This window comes from Oncorhynchus nerka, linkage group LG17, assembly GCF_034236695.1.
Source record: "Oncorhynchus nerka isolate Pitt River linkage group LG17, Oner_Uvic_2.0, whole genome shotgun sequence".
Classification (NCBI taxonomy): Eukaryota; Metazoa; Chordata; class Actinopteri; order Salmoniformes; family Salmonidae; genus Oncorhynchus; species Oncorhynchus nerka.
This window is the reverse complement of record NC_088412.1, coordinates 41,689,152-41,707,327: the sequence shown is the minus strand read 5'-3', so window position 1 is coordinate 41,707,327 and position 18,176 is coordinate 41,689,152. Positions and strand designations below refer to the sequence as shown.

At 42.8% G+C, this 18,176-nt stretch overlaps 1 protein-coding gene across 4 annotated transcripts in view; it reads left to right on the top strand.

Annotated features, from left to right (window-relative positions):
• The window catches only part of LOC115145269 (serine/threonine-protein kinase TAO2-like), a 47,383-nt gene that overhangs the window by 9,949 nt on the left and 19,258 nt on the right, over positions 1 to 18,176 (top strand). For 3 of the 4 annotated variants that reach the window (XM_029686705.2, XM_029686706.2, XM_029686704.2), the window contains exons 2-15: positions 3,956 to 4,096; positions 4,239 to 4,310; positions 4,744 to 4,845; positions 4,925 to 4,970; positions 5,098 to 5,194; positions 9,650 to 9,763; positions 9,933 to 10,024; positions 10,506 to 10,599; positions 10,776 to 10,857; positions 10,953 to 11,120; positions 12,739 to 12,945; positions 13,222 to 13,350; positions 13,717 to 13,953; positions 16,102 to 16,230. In XM_029686705.2, the coding sequence (XP_029542565.1) occupies positions 3,965 to 4,096; positions 4,239 to 4,310; positions 4,744 to 4,845; positions 4,925 to 4,970; positions 5,098 to 5,194; positions 9,650 to 9,763; positions 9,933 to 10,024; positions 10,506 to 10,599; positions 10,776 to 10,857; positions 10,953 to 11,120; positions 12,739 to 12,945; positions 13,222 to 13,350; positions 13,717 to 13,953; positions 16,102 to 16,230 (1,701 nt within the window). In that variant the 5' untranslated portion in view covers positions 3,956 to 3,964. Of the gene's footprint in view, positions 1 to 3,955; positions 4,097 to 4,238; positions 4,311 to 4,434; positions 4,606 to 4,743; positions 4,846 to 4,924; positions 4,971 to 5,097; positions 5,195 to 9,649; positions 9,764 to 9,932; positions 10,025 to 10,505; positions 10,600 to 10,775; positions 10,858 to 10,952; positions 11,121 to 12,738; positions 12,946 to 13,221; positions 13,351 to 13,716; positions 13,954 to 16,101; positions 16,231 to 18,176 lie in introns of those variants that run through there. The other variant, XM_065003177.1, reaches the window with a different exon arrangement.

The following is an 18,176-nucleotide window of genomic DNA, read 5'->3' as shown; positions in this document are numbered from 1 at the left end:
TCTTTTTTGAATTCTTCACATATGATTTGGCACAGTATTTGCACATGTACACAGCTTTTTCTTCTACATTAGCTGCAGTGAAATGTCTCCACACATCATTGGCATTTTCTTGTAAAGATTAGAAAAAGAATGAGTTAAAAAAAAAAAAAATACAATTCCATATACAGATAATTGGTTAAGCAGTTAGATTAAACAACTGCTTTGTAAGATAAATGTTTAAAATGAAACCTGTATGGAAACTGTTTAATTAACACTCCTCAGTTTGCAGGCTCAAGCAAGCTAAAAACCCACATGGTAGCAAAAACTAATTAGCAAAAATTGTTAACTTGTTATAAATGATTTAAACACACTTTTCTATAGGCTACTATTTACTAGTTAACACAAAATCATGTATGTCATATAACATATATTCACCCCACCCAGTATTGTAATCAAAACTTACCAGAAAGCATGTAGTCCTTGTCTGACTAGTAGTGTGGGCTCAATAGCATCTCATTAGTGTGCAAGATCTTGAGAATCAGCTGCACATGTGGTGGAAGAATGCACTGTGCGTGCAGAGGTTTGCAATTCCATTGAATTGGTTGTAGTTTAAACAAAATATGCCACAAGATCTAGAATTGCCTTGTGTATCCCACAAAAAAAGGTTGAATGTAACCTTTCTAGGGTATGTGGGACGCACAGGGCCAACATCCAGTGAGATTGCAGAGCGACAAATTCAAATACAGAAATACTCATTATAAAAGTTCAGAGAAGATACAACTATTTTACATTGGTTTAAAGATTAACTTCTTGTGAATCCAGCCACCGTGTCAGATTTCAAAAATGCTTTACGGCGAAAGCATACCTTAAAATTATTTAAGAACATAGCCCAGCAGACAAATCATTACAAACAGTAACCAGCCAAGTAGAAGAGTTACACAAGTCAGAAATAGAGATAAAATTAATCACTTACATTTGATCTTCATATGTTTGCACTCAGAAGACATTCATTTATTCAATAAATGTTCCTTTTGTTCGATAAAGTCTCTCTTTATATCCGAAAACCTCCGTTTTGTTTGAGTTTTCTTCAGTAATCCACAGGCTCAAACGCAGTCGCAACAGGCAGACAAAAAAATCCAAATTGTATCCGTAAAGTTCATATTCAATCCTCAGGTTGTTTTTAGCCTAAATAATGGATAATATTTCAACCGGACAATAATGTCGTCAATATAAAAGGTAAACAAAGGCACTTTCTCTGGTCGCGCGCATGAAAAAGCTCTGTGACACGGCAGGGTCCACTCATTCAGACTGCTCTTACTCCCTCATTTTTCAGAATACAAGCCTGAAACGATTTCTAAAGACTGTTGACATCTAGTGGAAGGCAATTTCAGTCCTAAGTCAATGGATACTGTAATGGCATTGGATAGAGAACTACAAAACCAAAAAAACTACTTCCTGAATGGATTTTTCTCAGGTTTTTGCCTGCCAAATCAGTTCTGTTATACTCACAGACATTATTTTAACAGTTTTGGAAACTTTAGAGTGTTTTTCTATCCAAATCTACTAATTATGCATATCCTATCTTCTGGGCCTGAGTAGAAGGCAGTTTAATTTGGGCATGCTTTTCATTCAAAATTTCAAATGCTGCCCCCTATCCTAGAGAAGTTAAGCAACATTCCTAAAATTGGGAATTGGGCATCCCACAACTGTGCAAGACTGTTTGCAATATTTTATTTCTTGCACAGCATAGAATAGGTCTTCTTTTGTACTGTGGGGGATAGTAGATTGACATAGTCTAGTGCTTTTGCTGTTCATTAGGCCTTCTCATCTTGTTGGTTGATGAAAAGTAAATGTGGACAGTTCTTCCAATATCTTCAATATGCACCTCGGAACTAGATAAGGACACGCTCAGTTGCGTTTTCAATGGGTCTGTCTTCACTTGTAGCCTATGAGAAAGACCCCATCATGTGATGGAGAGCAATGTGAGTGAGAGGTGCTTCGGAGCGCGCAGCACTCCAGGCCAAGGGCACAACGCAGCACTCCAGGCCAAAGGCACAATGGCCACTGGCCACAAAAGGCATGGATTTTCTTAGGGTGCATTGCAGCCACACAAAGGGGATGCCGCCAGGAAATTTGAAGCATGATCAAGTTCTTGTCAAATTGTGAATGAGACTGAAGTGGGTGTGGGTGTATAGCCTGCGCAAAAACAAAACAAAGCAGAGCTCATGCCTTTCAAGCAACTTTTTTCAAATCATCGTTAGTCGCATCATGCAGCCTTACCATGTATTAAAAATCAAAACGTATAGCCCAACGTTTGTAGAGCAATTAAAGTTAACACATTAATAAATCTAAATTAAGCATATAGGTGTGCTTATTTCTTTGTTTAACTGACGTGTATACCTATATAACGAAGGTACATGACGTAATGATGCTACGTACATTTTGCGCTACACTTGCAATACAGCATTCCTTAACTACCCCACAATGTCTGTGTGGATCGAGCAGTCAACAGGTCAAGCAGTCATTTGAAAGAGTAACAAAATTTCAGCGAGACAACTCAAAGGTGAAATCCATTAATGCCAAGATAATGGAATTCATTGCCCTTGACAATCAACCGTTCTCTGTCGTGGGTGATGTTGGCTTTCGGCGACTGGTCGAGCACCTTATAGTTAACTAGTCCAACGCAATAACGACCTGCCTCTCTCTCGTTGCACTCCACAAGGAGACTGCCTGTTACGCAAATGCAGTAAGCCAAGGTAAGTTGCTAGTTAGCATTAAACTTATCTTATAAAAAAACAATCAATCATAATCACTAGTTAACTACACATGGTTGATGATATTGCTCGATATTATCTAGCGTATCCTGTGTTGCATATAATCGGACTGAGCATACTTGTATCTGACTGAGCGGTGGTAGGCAGAAGCAGGCGCGTAAACATTCATTCAAACAGCACTTTCGTGTGTTTTGCCAGCAGCTCTTTGTTGTGCGTCAAGCATTGTGCTGTTTATGACTTCAAACCTATCAACTCCCGAGATGAGGCTGGTGTAACCGAAGTGAAATGGCTGGCTAGTTAGCGCGCACGCTAATAGCGTTTCAAACTTCACTCGCTCTGAGCCTTGGGGTGGTTGTTTACCTTGCTCTGCATGGGTAACGCTGCTTCGATGTGGTGGCTGTTGTCGTTGTGTTGCTGGTTCGAGCCCAGGGAGGAGCGAGGAGAGGGACGGAAGCTATACTGTTACACTATTCATTGCTTGTTTTCTCACAGAAACTGAAATTGAGCAAGCAGTGTATAATTTTAGCAACAAGGAAATGAGTGCGATTTCCACTAGATAACGCAGCCACAAACAGCATTCCCAGTTTAACAGTGGGAGAAATCAATAGGCGAATATCGCAGCCAATCAAAACACTGGTGTGTAAGTAATACTGTGAAACACTATCATTCCACAATCCCTGCAGATATATTATGGCCATTTTATGAAATTACAATGTAAAAATAAAATCCTATGTGTAGCACCTTAAGTTATGAGTAAACCATGTCTCTGCTCTCACAGCACTTTGATTTACAGTTACAGAGGGACTGTTATGTGTGCGTGCGCACATGCCATGCGGGCTGTAGTGAAAGTTTGTGTATCCCTCACCATAATATGTACGCAAGCACTCTCTGCCGAGGGTTGAGACGAGTTATACATTTTTAATATGGGTTTGTTATTAAGTGCACTTTGTGAGAACTAACCTCCCTCTCTTTCGGTTTCTCTCATCTCTCCGCACTTGTTCTCTGCCTTTCTATCTCTATACCCTTCTTTACTCCTCTTCCTCTCTCTACCTCTTCCTCTATTCCCCTACCCTTCTTCTCTCTCTACCTTGTCTTCCGCATTTTCTCTTCCACTCTCTGTTCTGTCCTTCTCACTTTCTTTTCCCACCATATCTACACCCCCCCCCTCTCTTTAATAATAATTTTCTCTTTCTGTCCACCAGGCCCTGGCTATGCCCTCGAGTGTGCGGGCGGGCAATCTAAAGGACCCGGATGTGGCTGAGCTCTTCTACAGAGATGACCCCGAGAAGCTTTTCGCTGACCTCCGAGAGATCGGCCATGGCAGTTTCGGGGCCGTCTACTTCGTAAGGAGAACTCATATTAGGGGGAGGGGAGAGTTTTGATTAAGAAAGTGTGTGCGTTTGCTCTCCTTATCAAAGTGTGTAACAAGGTGTTTTGAGAGTTTGTATGAAGCGTGTCTGTCCTTCTCGATGCTGTGTCCGACAGGCCCGAGATGTGCGCAACAACGAGGTGGTGGCCATCAAGAAGATGTCCTACACCGGCAAGCAGTCCAACGAGGTGAGCCAACGCGCGCACACACTTAAGTTTAGGAATAGAAACAGATGTGTTAGCGCTTGGCTGGAACAAAAGCCTGCACACTCAGGACCCTTACATTGGCTTAGAATTTGGGGCGGCAGCGTAGCCTAGTGGTTAGAGCGTTGGACTAGTAACCGGAAGGTTGCGAGTTCAAACCCCCGAGCTGACAAGGTACAAATCTGTCGTTCTGCCCCTGAACAGGCAGTTAACCCACTGTTCCCAGGCCGTCATTGAAAATAAGAATGTGTTCTTAACTGACTTGCCTGGTTAAAGAAAGGTAAAATTAAAAAAATTAAAATTAAAAATTGTCCCTAAACATCCTTGAAAAGCCAATCTACTTTTTTGTCTATTTTCCATGATTCCCTGTGACATGATGTTTGGTATTAACCCCTGCTCTCTCTCTCGTTCTCCTCAGAAATGGCAGGATATCATCAAGGAGGTGAAGTTCCTCCAGAAGCTCCGTCATCCCAACACCATCGAGTACAGAGGATGCTACCTCAGAGAACACACAGCATGGGTCGGTATTAGCAGTGTGTGTGCTCCCAGTACACTATTTGAGTGTCTACTAATAATCTGTCCCCCCTCCCCTCCCTCAGCTGGTGATGGAGTACTGTTTAGGCTCCGCCTCCGATCTTCTAGAAGGTTAGTACACCAGAGACCAACTGCAGGGATTATTTTGAGTCATGTTTAAGGGCGTTTAGCATGTTTTTTAAGCTTTGTATATAACTAGACTCTCCCTCTTTCTTACTGTCTCTGTGTGCGTCTGTAGTTCACAAGAAGCCATTACAGGAGGTGGAAATAGCTGCTATTACCCATGGTGCACTACTGGGCTTGGCCTATCTTCACTCTCACAACATGATCCATAGGTAATATTATAAAAATATATGCCATTTTAGCAGATGCTTTTATCCAAAGCGACTTAGTCAAACAACTACTACAACCTCTTGGTCCATGTTACTGTGTTTGTCCATATGCTGTCACTGTGCAGTGTCTTAGAGCAATTCTGGCCGTTCGATTCCAGTTCTGTTTTCAATGTTATGTCTTTCAGTCTAGTCTGTCATCAGGGATTTTACTCAGTGTCGTTTCAATAATCATTCCGTTGTGGCCTTAATAGCCTGGACTCATTTTCCCGATGTCGATGGAATTTAGGCTTACAAGTGTTTTAACTATGGATCTTTCTGACAACGGCCGAAGATGTAACATGAGTTTTTCCAAAACACCACTACAAGTGCATCGTTGGAGCATGTGTCGTCACTAATAGGATCGAAAGAAAAGGAGCGCTGCTCTCGGAACCGCTTTCTCCATTCAAATATTTCCTTAACTTTCAAATTATTTCACAATACTGACGCAGAGAAAGAGAGATTACCACCTACGGCTGCAAATATTGAGGCAGTTTACTCCAATGCTTACCCAATAAAAATGCAAAAAATCACAGATTTGGCACATAATATATTGAGACAAGTTATACACTGTAGCCTACAAGTAGCAAAATAAAACTCAATTGATTGAACATGAAATGTATTTTGATATGATTGAAATAGGCCTAGAGCTTACTGTTTATATTTTTGAGCATTCAACTCTGTTTTCACTCTAATCATATTTTTATACGTTGCTTGTTTGTATTAATTGCAAAGACATTGGCAACGTATTTGTAGTCAACTTTGTTCTGAAGTTTTCGCAGTCACAGAGAGGCGGATAAACCACGTGATTCTGTTTTTAGCTGAGATCTGTGTATAAAGTGATTCGGGAGGGCAAAAAAAGCATGTAATGGCACAATTAGCTGTTCTACAAGTGGTCTGAGGTAGGCGTTAGATTACGAGCATTTTCAAGTACAACGTTAATAACAATTACTTAGCGATTTAAACATTCCCCTATGAAGGTTCTAACGATGAACTTAACCTTAAGATGCTTTTGGGAAACCGGGCCCTGTCTTCTTCTATACCATATACAGTGGGGCAAAAAATATTTAGTCAGCCACCAATTGTGCAAGTTCTCCCACTTAAAAAGATGAGAGGCCTGTAATTTTCATCAGTTCAACTATGACAGACAAAATTAGGAAAAAACATCCAGAAAATCACATTGTAGGTTTTTTAATTAATTTATTTGCAAATTATGGTGGAAAATAAGTATTTGGTCACCTACAAACAAGCAAGATTTCTGGTTCTCACAGACCTGTAACTTCTTCTTTACGAGGCTCCTCTGTCCTCCACTCGTTACCTGTATTAACGGCACCTGTTTGAACTTGTTATCAGTATAAAAGACACCTGTCCACAACCTCAAACAGTCACACTCCAAACTCCACTATGGCCAAGACCAAAGAGCTGTCAAAGGACACCAGAAACAAAATTGTAGACCTGCACCAGGCTGGGAAGACGGAATCTGCAATAGGTAAGCAGCTTGGTTTGAAGAAATCAACTGTGGGAGCAATTATTAGGAAATGGAAGACATACAAGACCACTGATAATCTCCCTCTATCTGGGGCTCCACGCAAGATCTCACCCCGTAGGGTCAAAATGACCACAAGAACGGTGAGCAAAAATCCCAGAACCACACGGGGGGACCTAGTGAATGACCTGCAGATTGCTGGGACCAAAGTAACAAAGCATACCATCAGTAACACACTACGCCGCCAGGGACTCAAATCCTGCAGTGCCAGATGTGTCCCCCTGCTTAAGCCAGTACATGTCCAGGCCCGTCTGAAGTTTGCTAGAGAGCATTTGGATGAACCAGAAGAAGATTGGGAGAATGCCATATGGTCAGATGAAATCAAAATATAACTTTTTGGTAAAAACTCAACTCGTTGTGTTTGGAGGACAAAGAATGCTGAGTTGCATCCAAAGAACACCATATCAACTGTGAAGCATGGGGGTGGAAACATCATACTTTGGGGCTGTTTTTCTGCAAAGGGACCAGGACGACTGATCCGTGTAAAGGAAAGAATGAATGGGGCCATGTATCGTGAGATTTTGAGTGAAAACCTCCTTCCGTCAGCAAGGGCATTGAAGATGAAACGTGGCTGGGTCTTTCAGCATGACAATGATCCCAAACACACCGCCCGGGCAACGAAGGAGTGGCTTCGTAGGAAGCATTTCAAGGTCCTGGAGTGGCCTAGCCAGTCTCCAGATCTCAACCCCATAGAAAATCTTTGGAGGGAGTTGAAAGTCCGTGTTGCCCAGCAACAGCCCCAAAACAGATCTGCATGGAGGAATGGGACAAAATACCAGCAACTGTGCTTTGCTGTGAAAACCTTGTGAAGACTTACAGAAAACGTTTGACCTCTGTCATTGCCAACAAAGGGTATATAACAAAGTATTGAGATCAAGTTTTGTTATTGACCAAATACTTATTTTCCACCATAATTTGCAAATTAATTAATAAAAAATCCTACAATGGGATTTTCTGGATTTTTTTCCCCCTCATTTTGTCTGTCATAGTTGAAGTGTACATATGATGAAAATTACAGGCCTCTCATCTTTTTAAGTGGGAGAACTTGCACAATTGGTGGCTGACTAAATACTTTTTTGCCCCATTGTATGCTATATAGGGTATGTCACTATTGCAAAAGAGGTTTCTAGCCTTAACCTTTCTAGGGTTGGCGTTACGCTAGCGGAACCCCTCGACAACATTCAGCTGAAAAAACAGTGCGCTAAATTTAAAAATATTTTTTTAGAAATATGTAACTTTCACACATTAACAAGTCCAATACAGCAAATGAAAGAAACTTCTTGTTAATCTACCCATCGTGTCCGATTTCAAAAATGCTTTACAGCATTACCATGTCAAGAAAACACAGCCATTTTTCTAGCCAAAGATAGGAGTCACAAAAAGCAGAAATATAGATCAAATTAATCACTAACCTTTGATGATCTTCATCAGATGACACTCATAGGACATCATGTTACACAATACATGTATGTTTTGTTCAATAATGTGCATATTTATATTAAAAAAATCTCAGTTTACATTGGCGCGTTACGTGCAGTAGCGTTTTGATTCCAAAACATCTGGTGATTTTGCAGAAATACTCATAATAAACATTGATAAAAGATACAACTGTTATTCACAGAATTAAAGATAGACTTCTCCTTAATGCAACCGCTGTATCAGATTTCAAAAAAACTTTACAGAGAAAGCATAATCTGAGAACAGCGCTCAGAGCCCAATCCAGCCAGAGAAATATCTGCCATTTTGGAGTCAACAGAAGTTAGAAATAACACCATAAATATTCACTTACCTTTGATGATCTTCATCAGAAGTCACTCCCAGGAATCCCAGTTCGACAAATGACTGATTTGTTCCATAAAGTCCATCATTTATGTCTAAATAGCCACTTGTTGTTAGCGTGTTCAGCCCAGTAATCCATCTTCATGAGGCGCAAGCACTATGTCCAGACAAAAACTTAAAGTTCCGTTACAGGTCGTAGAAACAAGTCAAACGATGTATGGAATCAATCTTTAGGATGTTTTTAACATAAAACATCAATAATGTTCCACCCGTAGAATTCCTATGTCTGAAGAAAAGCACTGGAACGAGAGGTAACTCTGTCGGGAGCGTGCGTCATGAGACCAAGGCACTCTGCAAGACCACTCACTCAGAGGTCTCATGAGCCCCTCATTTATAGTAGAATCCTCATTCAAGTTTCTAAAGACGGTTGACATCTAGTGGAAGCCGTAGGAAGTGCAACTTTATCCATATCCCACTGTGTATTCTGTAGGACAAGCTTAGAAAAACTACAAACCTCAGATTTCCCACTTCCTGGTTGGATTTTTCTCAGGTTTTCGCCTGCCATAGGAGTTCTGTTATACTCACAGACATCATTCAAACAGTTTTAGAAACTTCAGTGTTTTCTATCCAATACTACTAATAATATGCATATATTAGCATCTGGGACAGAGTAGGAGGCAGTTCACTCTGAGCACGCTATTCATCCAAAAGTGAAAATGCTGACCCCTATCCCAAAATAGTTTTACGGGTCTTTCCTGGTTAAGGGTTAAATCAGGGGTATATATTACTATTTTTTATTTTTTTTAGGGGGTGGAAATTGTCATTGGTTAAGGAAACACTCCAGGCCGCTCTTGAGTGTCTACAATTGTATAGAAAGTATGCAGAAATTATAATGGGCCTATATACTGTGGACTATATATACATTATTTATTTATTTTCAAATAACTGCCCCTTTTCTGTCCTGCAAATTAATTTTGACCTCGAGCCAAAACGTTAGCCCACCCCTGGTTTAAATGAATATGTTCAACGTTGTTATCTCTGCGCTGTGTCAACATTGTTTTTGTCACATTGTGTTAACAGTGCTCCTCTCCTCTCAGGGATGTGAAGGCAGGGAACATCCTCCTGACAGAGCCTGGCCAGGTGAAGCTGGGAGACTTTGGCTCTGCCTCCATTGTTGCCCCTGCCAACTCGTTTGTAGGAACCCCCTACTGGTGAGGAGCTAGAACTGTGGACTGTGGACTATTCAATTCCTTGTGGGCCAAATTGCTGCTGGTTTTCTCCTGTGAATCTCCAAATCCTCCCCTTGCCCTACACACAAGGGATGGTACACTCTTTTTAACCAGTGGCTGATTATAAAGGGATGGTTCACTCTTTTTCCAGGATGGCTCCGGAGGTGATCCTAGCGATGGACGAGGGTCAGTACGACGGCAAGGTGGACGTCTGGTCTCTGGGCATCACCTGTATAGAGCTGGGTAGGCATCGCCAGGGCAAGAAACCACTCTAGGATCTTCATGGCAACAAACTATTCACAATCTCTATGGTACTGTAGAGAGGGAATGCCGCCCTTGGACACCACATCAAGAAAGAGATCTAACAATGTAGTATAATATAGAAAATATGAAGGTGTCTTGGCAAATGGCTCCACAGTGAACTTTGACCCCAGGCCCTCAGTGTGACCCCTGTCTGAGTGGTCTGGCCAAATCCCTAACCCCTGGGAGTTGGTAATAGTCTATGTTGTGTATGTTTGTCCCGGCATTGTTACTGGGATTTAAGAGACTCAGTGCTAAGCTCCTTTGGCTGTTAGCTAACATGTCCTCTCTCTCTCACACTTGTTACTTTCTCTCCATCTCCCTTTACTTCTCTCGATTGATCTCTCTTCTTTTTATACCCTCTCTCCCTCTCTTCCTCCCTCCCTCCCTTGTCTCCCTCCCTCCCTCCCTTGTCTCCCTTTAGCGGAGAGGAAGCCTCCTCTGTTCAATATGAATGCTATGAGTGCCTTATACCACATCGCCCAGAACGAGAGCCCCATCCTAGCGTCCAATCACTGGTGAGCGTCACTCTCCCTCATGTACATTTCTCCACTCACTTATCGGTCTTGATCTCTCCTTTACATCACTGTCTCGTTGTCTCTTAACGCTCTTTCGCTCACTCACCAGCTCTCTCACGCATCAGCTCTCTTTCTGTCTTCTCTCTGACTGAACTCTGTTCTCTCTCGTGCCGTAGGTCTGATTATTTCCGTAACTTTGTGGACTCCTGTCTACAGAAGATTCCACAAGACAGGCCTATCTCCGATGTGTTGCTGAATGTAAGAGTGCAGCACACACCTTTTTCTTGTTCCTCCTCTCTTCCTCAATTTCTCTCTCTAACTCTTTGCACTCCCCCCTCCCCCCCTGTCTGTAGCACCGGTTTCTGTGTCGTGAGCGTCCCCTAACGGCGGTGATGGACCTCATAGCGAGGACCAAGGACGCAGTGCGGGAGCTGGACAACCTTCAGTACAGGAAGATGAAGAAGATCCTCTTCCATGAAGCCCACAACGGACCCACCCCAGAGGGAGGCGAGGAGGAGGAGGTAGACTTATTCCATGTTTTGTTGTTTCAACCTAAATTCAAAATATATTTTTTCTCCACTATCTACACACAATAGCCCATAATGACAGTGAAAACATGTTTTTATAAATGTTAGCTGATTTATTGAAAATAAAATACAGATATCTAATTTACATAAGTATTCACACCCCTGAGTTGATTCATGTTAGAATCACCTTTGGCAGCGATTACAACTGTGAGTCTTTCTGGGTAAGTCTCTTAAGAGCTTTGCACACCTGGATTACTTATGTGCACATTTATTATTTAAACAAATAATTCAAGCTCTGTCAAGTTGGTTGTTGATCATTACTAGACAGCCATTTTCAAGTCTTGCCATAGATTTTCAGGCCTATTTATGTCAACTAACTAGGCCGCTCAGGAACATTCACTGTCATCTTGGTAAGCAAGTCCAGTGTGTATTTGGCCTTGTTTGAAGTTATTGTCCTGCTGAAAGGTCAATTTGTCTCCCAGTGTCTGTTGGAATACAGACTGAACAAGGCATTCCTCTAGGATTATGCCTGTGCTTAGCTCTATTCTGTTTCTTTGTATCATAAAAAAACTCCTTAGTCTTTGCCAATGACAAGCATACCCATGACACGATGCAGCCACCACCATGCTTGAAAATATGAAGTGAACTTGGATTTGCCCCAAACATAACTTTGTCCTGAATACAAAGTGTTATGTTTCTTTGCCACATTTTTTTGCAGTTTTACTTTAGTGCCTTATTGCAAACAGGATGTATGTCTTTCAATATTTTATTCTGTACAGGCTTCCTTCTTTTCACTCTGTCATTTAGGTTAGTGTTGTGGATTAACTACAATGTTGATCCATCCTCCGTTTTCTCCTGTCACAGCCATGTAACTCAAACTGTTTTAATGTTACCATTGGCCTCATGGTGAAATCCCTGAGCGGTTTTCTTCCTCTCCGGCAACTGAGTTAGGAAAGATGCCTGTATCTTTGTAGCGACTGGGTGTATTGATGCATCCAAAGTGTAATTAATAACTTCAGCATGCTCAAAGGGATATTCAATGTCTTTTTTTATTTTTGCCTATCTACCAATTGGTTCCTTCTTTGCAAAGCATTGGAAAATCGCCATGGTCTTTGTGCTTGAATCTGTGTTTGAAATTCACTGCTTGGCTGAGGGGCCTTCAGTAATTATGTGTGTACAGAGATGAGGTAGTCATTCAAAAATAATGTGAAACACTATTATCGCGCATAGTGAATCCATGCAACGTATGACTTGTTAAGCACATTTGTTCTCCTGAACTTATTTAGGCTTGCCGTAAGAGGTTGAATACTTATTGACTAGACTTTTGATATTTTCATTTTTAATTTGTAAAAATGTCTAAACAAATCCACTTTGAAACTATTGGGTATTGTCTGTAGGCCAGTGAGACAATCTCAACGTAATCCATTTTAAATGCAGGCTGTAACACAACATTTGGGAAAAGTCTAGGGGTGTGAATATTTTCTGAAGGCACTGTATCTTATGTTAACTTTCTGCCTCTGCCTGCCTGTGTCTGTCTCTGCATGTTTCTGACAGGCAGGCAGATACAGTCTGTCTATAACGTCTCTATTTTTCCTCACCCCCCCTCACCCAGGAGGTGGAGCAGTACCTGCTGCGTACGGGCACTGTGGGCAGCATGGAGAGTTCCCAGTCTGTGCCCAGTATGTCCATCTCCGCCAGCTCCCAGAGCTCCTCTGTCAACAGCCTTGCGGACGGCTCTGACGACAGCAACGAGATGGCTATGATGACCGAGGGAGAGCACACGGTCACCTCCAACTCCTCCATTATACACCGCCCTACCGTAAGTCTGAGAGAGGTGTGTATGTGTGTGTGAATGGGGTTTGGGTGAGGTGGGGGTGTGTCTGCGGTGGGGGCAATGATGACTGAGGGAGAGAAGTCTCCTCCATTATACACCGCCCTACTGTAAGTCTGAGAGAGGTGGTGTGCGTGCTAGAGGGAGAGAATATTGTGGTGTGTGTATGTGGTAAATATGTCAGGTGTGTGCAATTGTTTGTGGACATTAATTAAACATCCCTCTCCTGAATTCTCTTTCTCTCGCCTTGTCCCCCTCCCCCAGGGTCAGGATAATATCTATGATGACCCATACCAGCCAGAGATGGACCAGCAGCAGCCCTCGTCAGCCGCCCGCCGCAGGGCCTACTACCGCAACCGGGACCACTTCGCCACCATCCGCACGGCCTCCCTGGTGAGCACATCCCCAAACCCCTCTCTCTGACCCAACCACTAACCACTCTCTCTGACATGACCGCAAAGGCTAACCCCTAAACCTCTCTTTCTCCGATACGACTGCTAACACAACCCCCTGACCCCTCTCTCATACTACTATGAATGCTTGTTTGCTATGAACTACTTTGCCTAAGCTTGATTGAGTTTGCCTGTGATCCAATGGAACAGTCCCACAACTGGAAACCCCACCCACCTGTCTCTCCAGGCAGGCTCAATAGAAAACTCAAAGATGTCAGATACTATTGAAACACATTCCCTCTCTCCTTCCCTTTCTCTCTCTTTTCCTCCCCTTTCTATTTCTCCACTCTCTCTCCCCTCTCTCCAGGTCACTCGTCAGATCCAGGAGCACGAGCAGGGCTCAGCGCTGAGGGAGCAGATGTCTGGCTATAAGAGGATGAGGAGGCAGCACCAGAAACAGTTGATGGGCCTGGAGAACAAGCTGAAGGCTGAGATGGATGAGCACCAGCTGAGACTAGACAAAGAGCTGGAGAACCAGAGGAACAGCTTCGGAGGAGAGGGGGACAAACTGGGCAAGAAACACCAGGCCATCCTGGAGAAGGAGGTGAGGGATGACAGGACTGGAGGAAAGGAGGGGTGGAGAACCAGCGCTTTGGAGGAGAGGGGGTCAAACCGGGCAAGAAACAGATGAACAGAATGTAGTATTTTTCTCCCTTCATCCCAATATTGGGGCTATATCCAGGAAGGCCAAAGTTCCAGGAGCTGGCCCTAAAATATTGTATTAGAGATCATACAAAATATTTTGCTGTGAGACTTGTGAGCATGAAAAAAAGTATATTTTTTGGTCTTATGTGATTAATAAGGAGCATCCAGACGCTGCACTTGATACATTTATGAAATTGCTTCTTCCAATTATTGATAAACATGGACCTGTTAAGAAACTGACTATTAGAACTTTTATATACCCCTTTTTTTTCTCCCCAATTTCGTCTTATCCAATTGGTAGTAGTTAGTCTTGTCTCATAGCTGCAACTCCCGTACGGATTCGACGGTCGAGAGCGTCCTCCGAAACACAACCCAACCTAGCCCCACTGCTTCTTGACCCAACGCACATCCAACCCGGAAGCCAGCCGCACCAATGTGTACACCTGGCGACCTGGTCAGCATGCACTGCGCCTGGCCCGCCACAGGAGTCGCTAGTGCGCAAGGATATCCCTGCCTGCCAAACCCTCCCTAAACCGGACGACGCTGGGCCAATTGTGCGTCGCCCCACGGACCTCCCGGTCGCGGCCGGCTGCGACAGAGCCTGGGCTCGAACCCAGAGTCACAAATGCCATTCTTAAACATGCAATACGGCTTTCCTCAGTACGACATCCTCATCGACCCACTGTGCTGTCAGACTCCGCATGCTCATGGGGCTGACATCGCTGGTCCAAATGTCAGTCGTGAAGCTAGTAGCAGTGACGCCCATAGCAAGTAGCTCATGGTTGTGCGTTTCAACAATACTGTGTAATTCCGGTAGGGCAACATCTGAAAAATAGCGCCTACTTGGTAGTGTATACATTACATTTACATTTAAGTCATTTAGCAGACGCTCTTATCCAGAGCGACTTACAAATTGGGGCTCGAGGTGCTCGACCAGTCGGCAAAAGCCAACATCATCCACGACAGAGAACGGTTGATTATCAAGGGCAATGAACTCCATTATCTTGCCGTTAATGGATTTCGCCTTTGCATGTCTCGCTGATATTTTCTTACTCTTTCAAATGACTGTTTGACTTGGAACTTATTTAGTTGTTGAAAGTGTGCACTTAGTTGCATATGACCTTTTTGTTTTCTTCCTTTGAAACTTCTAAATAAATCCACACGACAGACATCGTGGGCTAGGTTCGGAATGCTGTGTAGCAAGTGTAGTGCTGTATTTTTTCTGTGGCGTCATTACGTCATCTACCTACGTTTATATAGGTATGCACGTCGGCTTTGACATCGGTTTTGCACATCGGTGTTAAACTAGACGTCGAACCGATGTTGGCATCTTTAGCCGATATCGTCCGATTCCGATATGCTTAACGATATATCGTGCGTCCCTAGTCAAAACATATAGATTTCAATGGTTGTAATGATGGGGAGCGGTCTGTCCGTAATAAAGAGATGCTCTGCTTTTTTTGACACCACATTCCAAAAAGCAAGTCCTGTAGGCACTAGTTTAGTGTTATATTGACTATTGTCCAGTCTTGTGGTGAAGTGCTGCAAGGAAAGACCTAGTTAAGCTGCAGCTGGCTCAGAACAGAGCGGAACGTCTTGTTCTTCATTGTAATCAGAGGGCTGATATAAGTGCTATGCATGCCAGTCTCTTGGCTAAGAGTTGAGGAGAGACTGATTGCATCACTTCTTTTTATAAGAAATGTGTTGAAAATCCCAAATTGTTTGCATAGGCAACTTACACACAGCTCTGACCTCACCAGGGGTCTTTTCATTCCCCAAATCCAGAACAAAATCAAGAAAGCGTACAGTATTATATAGAGCCAATTTTTTCATGTAACTACGTTCCATCTCATTTCTCAAGTGAACAGCAAACTTGGTTTCTTCCCTATTTGACCTAGATAATTTGTATATGTATTGATATGTAAGCTTTAAAAAAAAAGCTGTTGTTCTGTATTATGTTTTGTGAGGACCCCGGGAAGAGTAGCTGCTGCTTTTGCAACAGTTAATGGGGATCCTAATAAAATACCAAATGCCTCTCTCTCCCCAGACCAAGGCAGCCCTAGCTGAGGAGAAGAAGTTCCAGCAGCATATCCTGAGCCAGCAGAAAAAGGAGCTGACCAGTCTACTGGAGTCTCAGAAACGCCAGTACCGTCAGCGCAAGGACCAGCTCAAAGAGGTACAACCTTATTCCATCCACATGTTCCAACCATACAGGACAACCATACAATTGTGGTCACATGGGGCTGACCCAGGAGTGGCTGTCACCCTCTAACCCATCCCAGAGTGTTGTTTTGATTGGCTGGTGTCACATTCTAACCCAGAGTTCCCCAACTGGTGGCGCACAGGCCAAATTTTTATTTGGGCCCCCTACTTTTTCTGAGCAAAATATAAAACAAATGTATTTTTTCTTGTTTCACATAAGACTGTAAAAACACCCAGGAAATCAGCTCCAGGTTTGACATTTTTTTAAATTTAGAAATATTTTCCCAAGTATTCCAACGCACAATAGAAAAACAAATCAGTCATATACAAATGTAAGCAAAATTATAAATTGTTACGTTTTAACCAAACATTGTATCTGTTTGGGCTTCTCGCGGTTAATTTGCAGTCTATAATTGATTTGTAATTATGCCCCCCGACCATCCGTTCAAGAAATGATCGGCCCATGGCTGACTAGTTGATGATCTTTACTCTAACCCATCCCCATGTGTTGTTTTTACTAGGGACTGAATGAGAACTAGTCGACCCCTAAAAGGGAGAAGCAAGGGTGGCTGGTGTCAGTCTTTAACTTGGGGAGTGGTCGTCTAAATGAAATTGGGATCCTTAACGTTAAGAAAGAAATCCTAAGGGGAAAAACCTTTTTGTCCCCCCCCCCCCACAAATGTTTAATCACAGTGCAGCTGACTCGTCTGCTCTTTTGTCTTCACTAATGATGCAAGTGTGTGTTCGGTCTGTTCCCCTAGCCCAGGGGTGGGCAAACTTTTTGACTCGCGGGCCACAATGGGTTCTAAAATTTGACAGAGGGGCCGGGCCAGGAGCATTTGGAGGGAGTGTTTGGGCCGGATATACTAAAGCATTAAATGTAGTGTGTGCAAACCTCATAGCACAGTAAGAACACTACAACCCAATTTATTAACTGTCTTTCAAATATGCAAGATATGGCATTTACATACTATTTCGCAGATACTGGGAGGAGGAAATGTAAATAGATTAAAATAACATACGCACTGTGATTTATCAAGATTGCGTCTGTTTTTAATAAGTTTCAATCGAAGGTGCAAAGTTAAAGAAATCAACATTTATTGAAAAATGGAATCACTTTCAACATTCAAAACATATTATTACACAACGAAATACTCAAGCTCAATAATATCTACTTGTGTTAAACTCCGCAAAATCATGGATGGATTGTCCTGACTGCGCGCTCTACAAACTCGCCACGGACGCCCTCGCCTTCACGCGCAAACAGTACACGTGTATCGTTGCCAAGCACACAGACATAGGCTGTATTAAATATCCTACCTGCAGCTGAAAATTTAAATTTTAAATTAAGAGAGATGTGCGGCGTGTTAATTAAGCTACTGTACCGCTGCTGTGCGTAAATGCGCATTGCTCTTAATTAAAAGACGCACTTCCAAACTTTCCATATGCATTTTTTCATAACACAGCAGAAAAACTCACCATTTCAGTGGGAACAGTGTTGTTGGTCTCCCTTTTTTGCCAGTGCATCAAAGTCTGGAGTTAGTTTTGTTGTGGCAATTCTCAGGACAGATCTGAGGTGTTGGTCAGTTAACTTGGATCTGTGATGGGCTTTGTTGATTTTCATGACGCTAAACGTCTGCTCACACACGTAGGTCGAGCCAAACAACACCAGCATCTTCTGCGCCGTCCTCCGGAGGTTTGGAAACGCGGTCTCGTTAAGTGAAGCGTAAAAGTCATTCAGTTTAAGAGACTTGAACTTCTCCTTTGAGACGGAGTCAGACTGAAGATCGATCAGTTCCAATTGCAGCTCCTGCGGTGCTGATTCGGGGTCTTGTGACAGGGGACAGGACACCAGTTGAAGTGACTTGTCAATTTTTTCAAAATCACAGAACCGACGGCAAAATTCTCTGTGCAGATCGT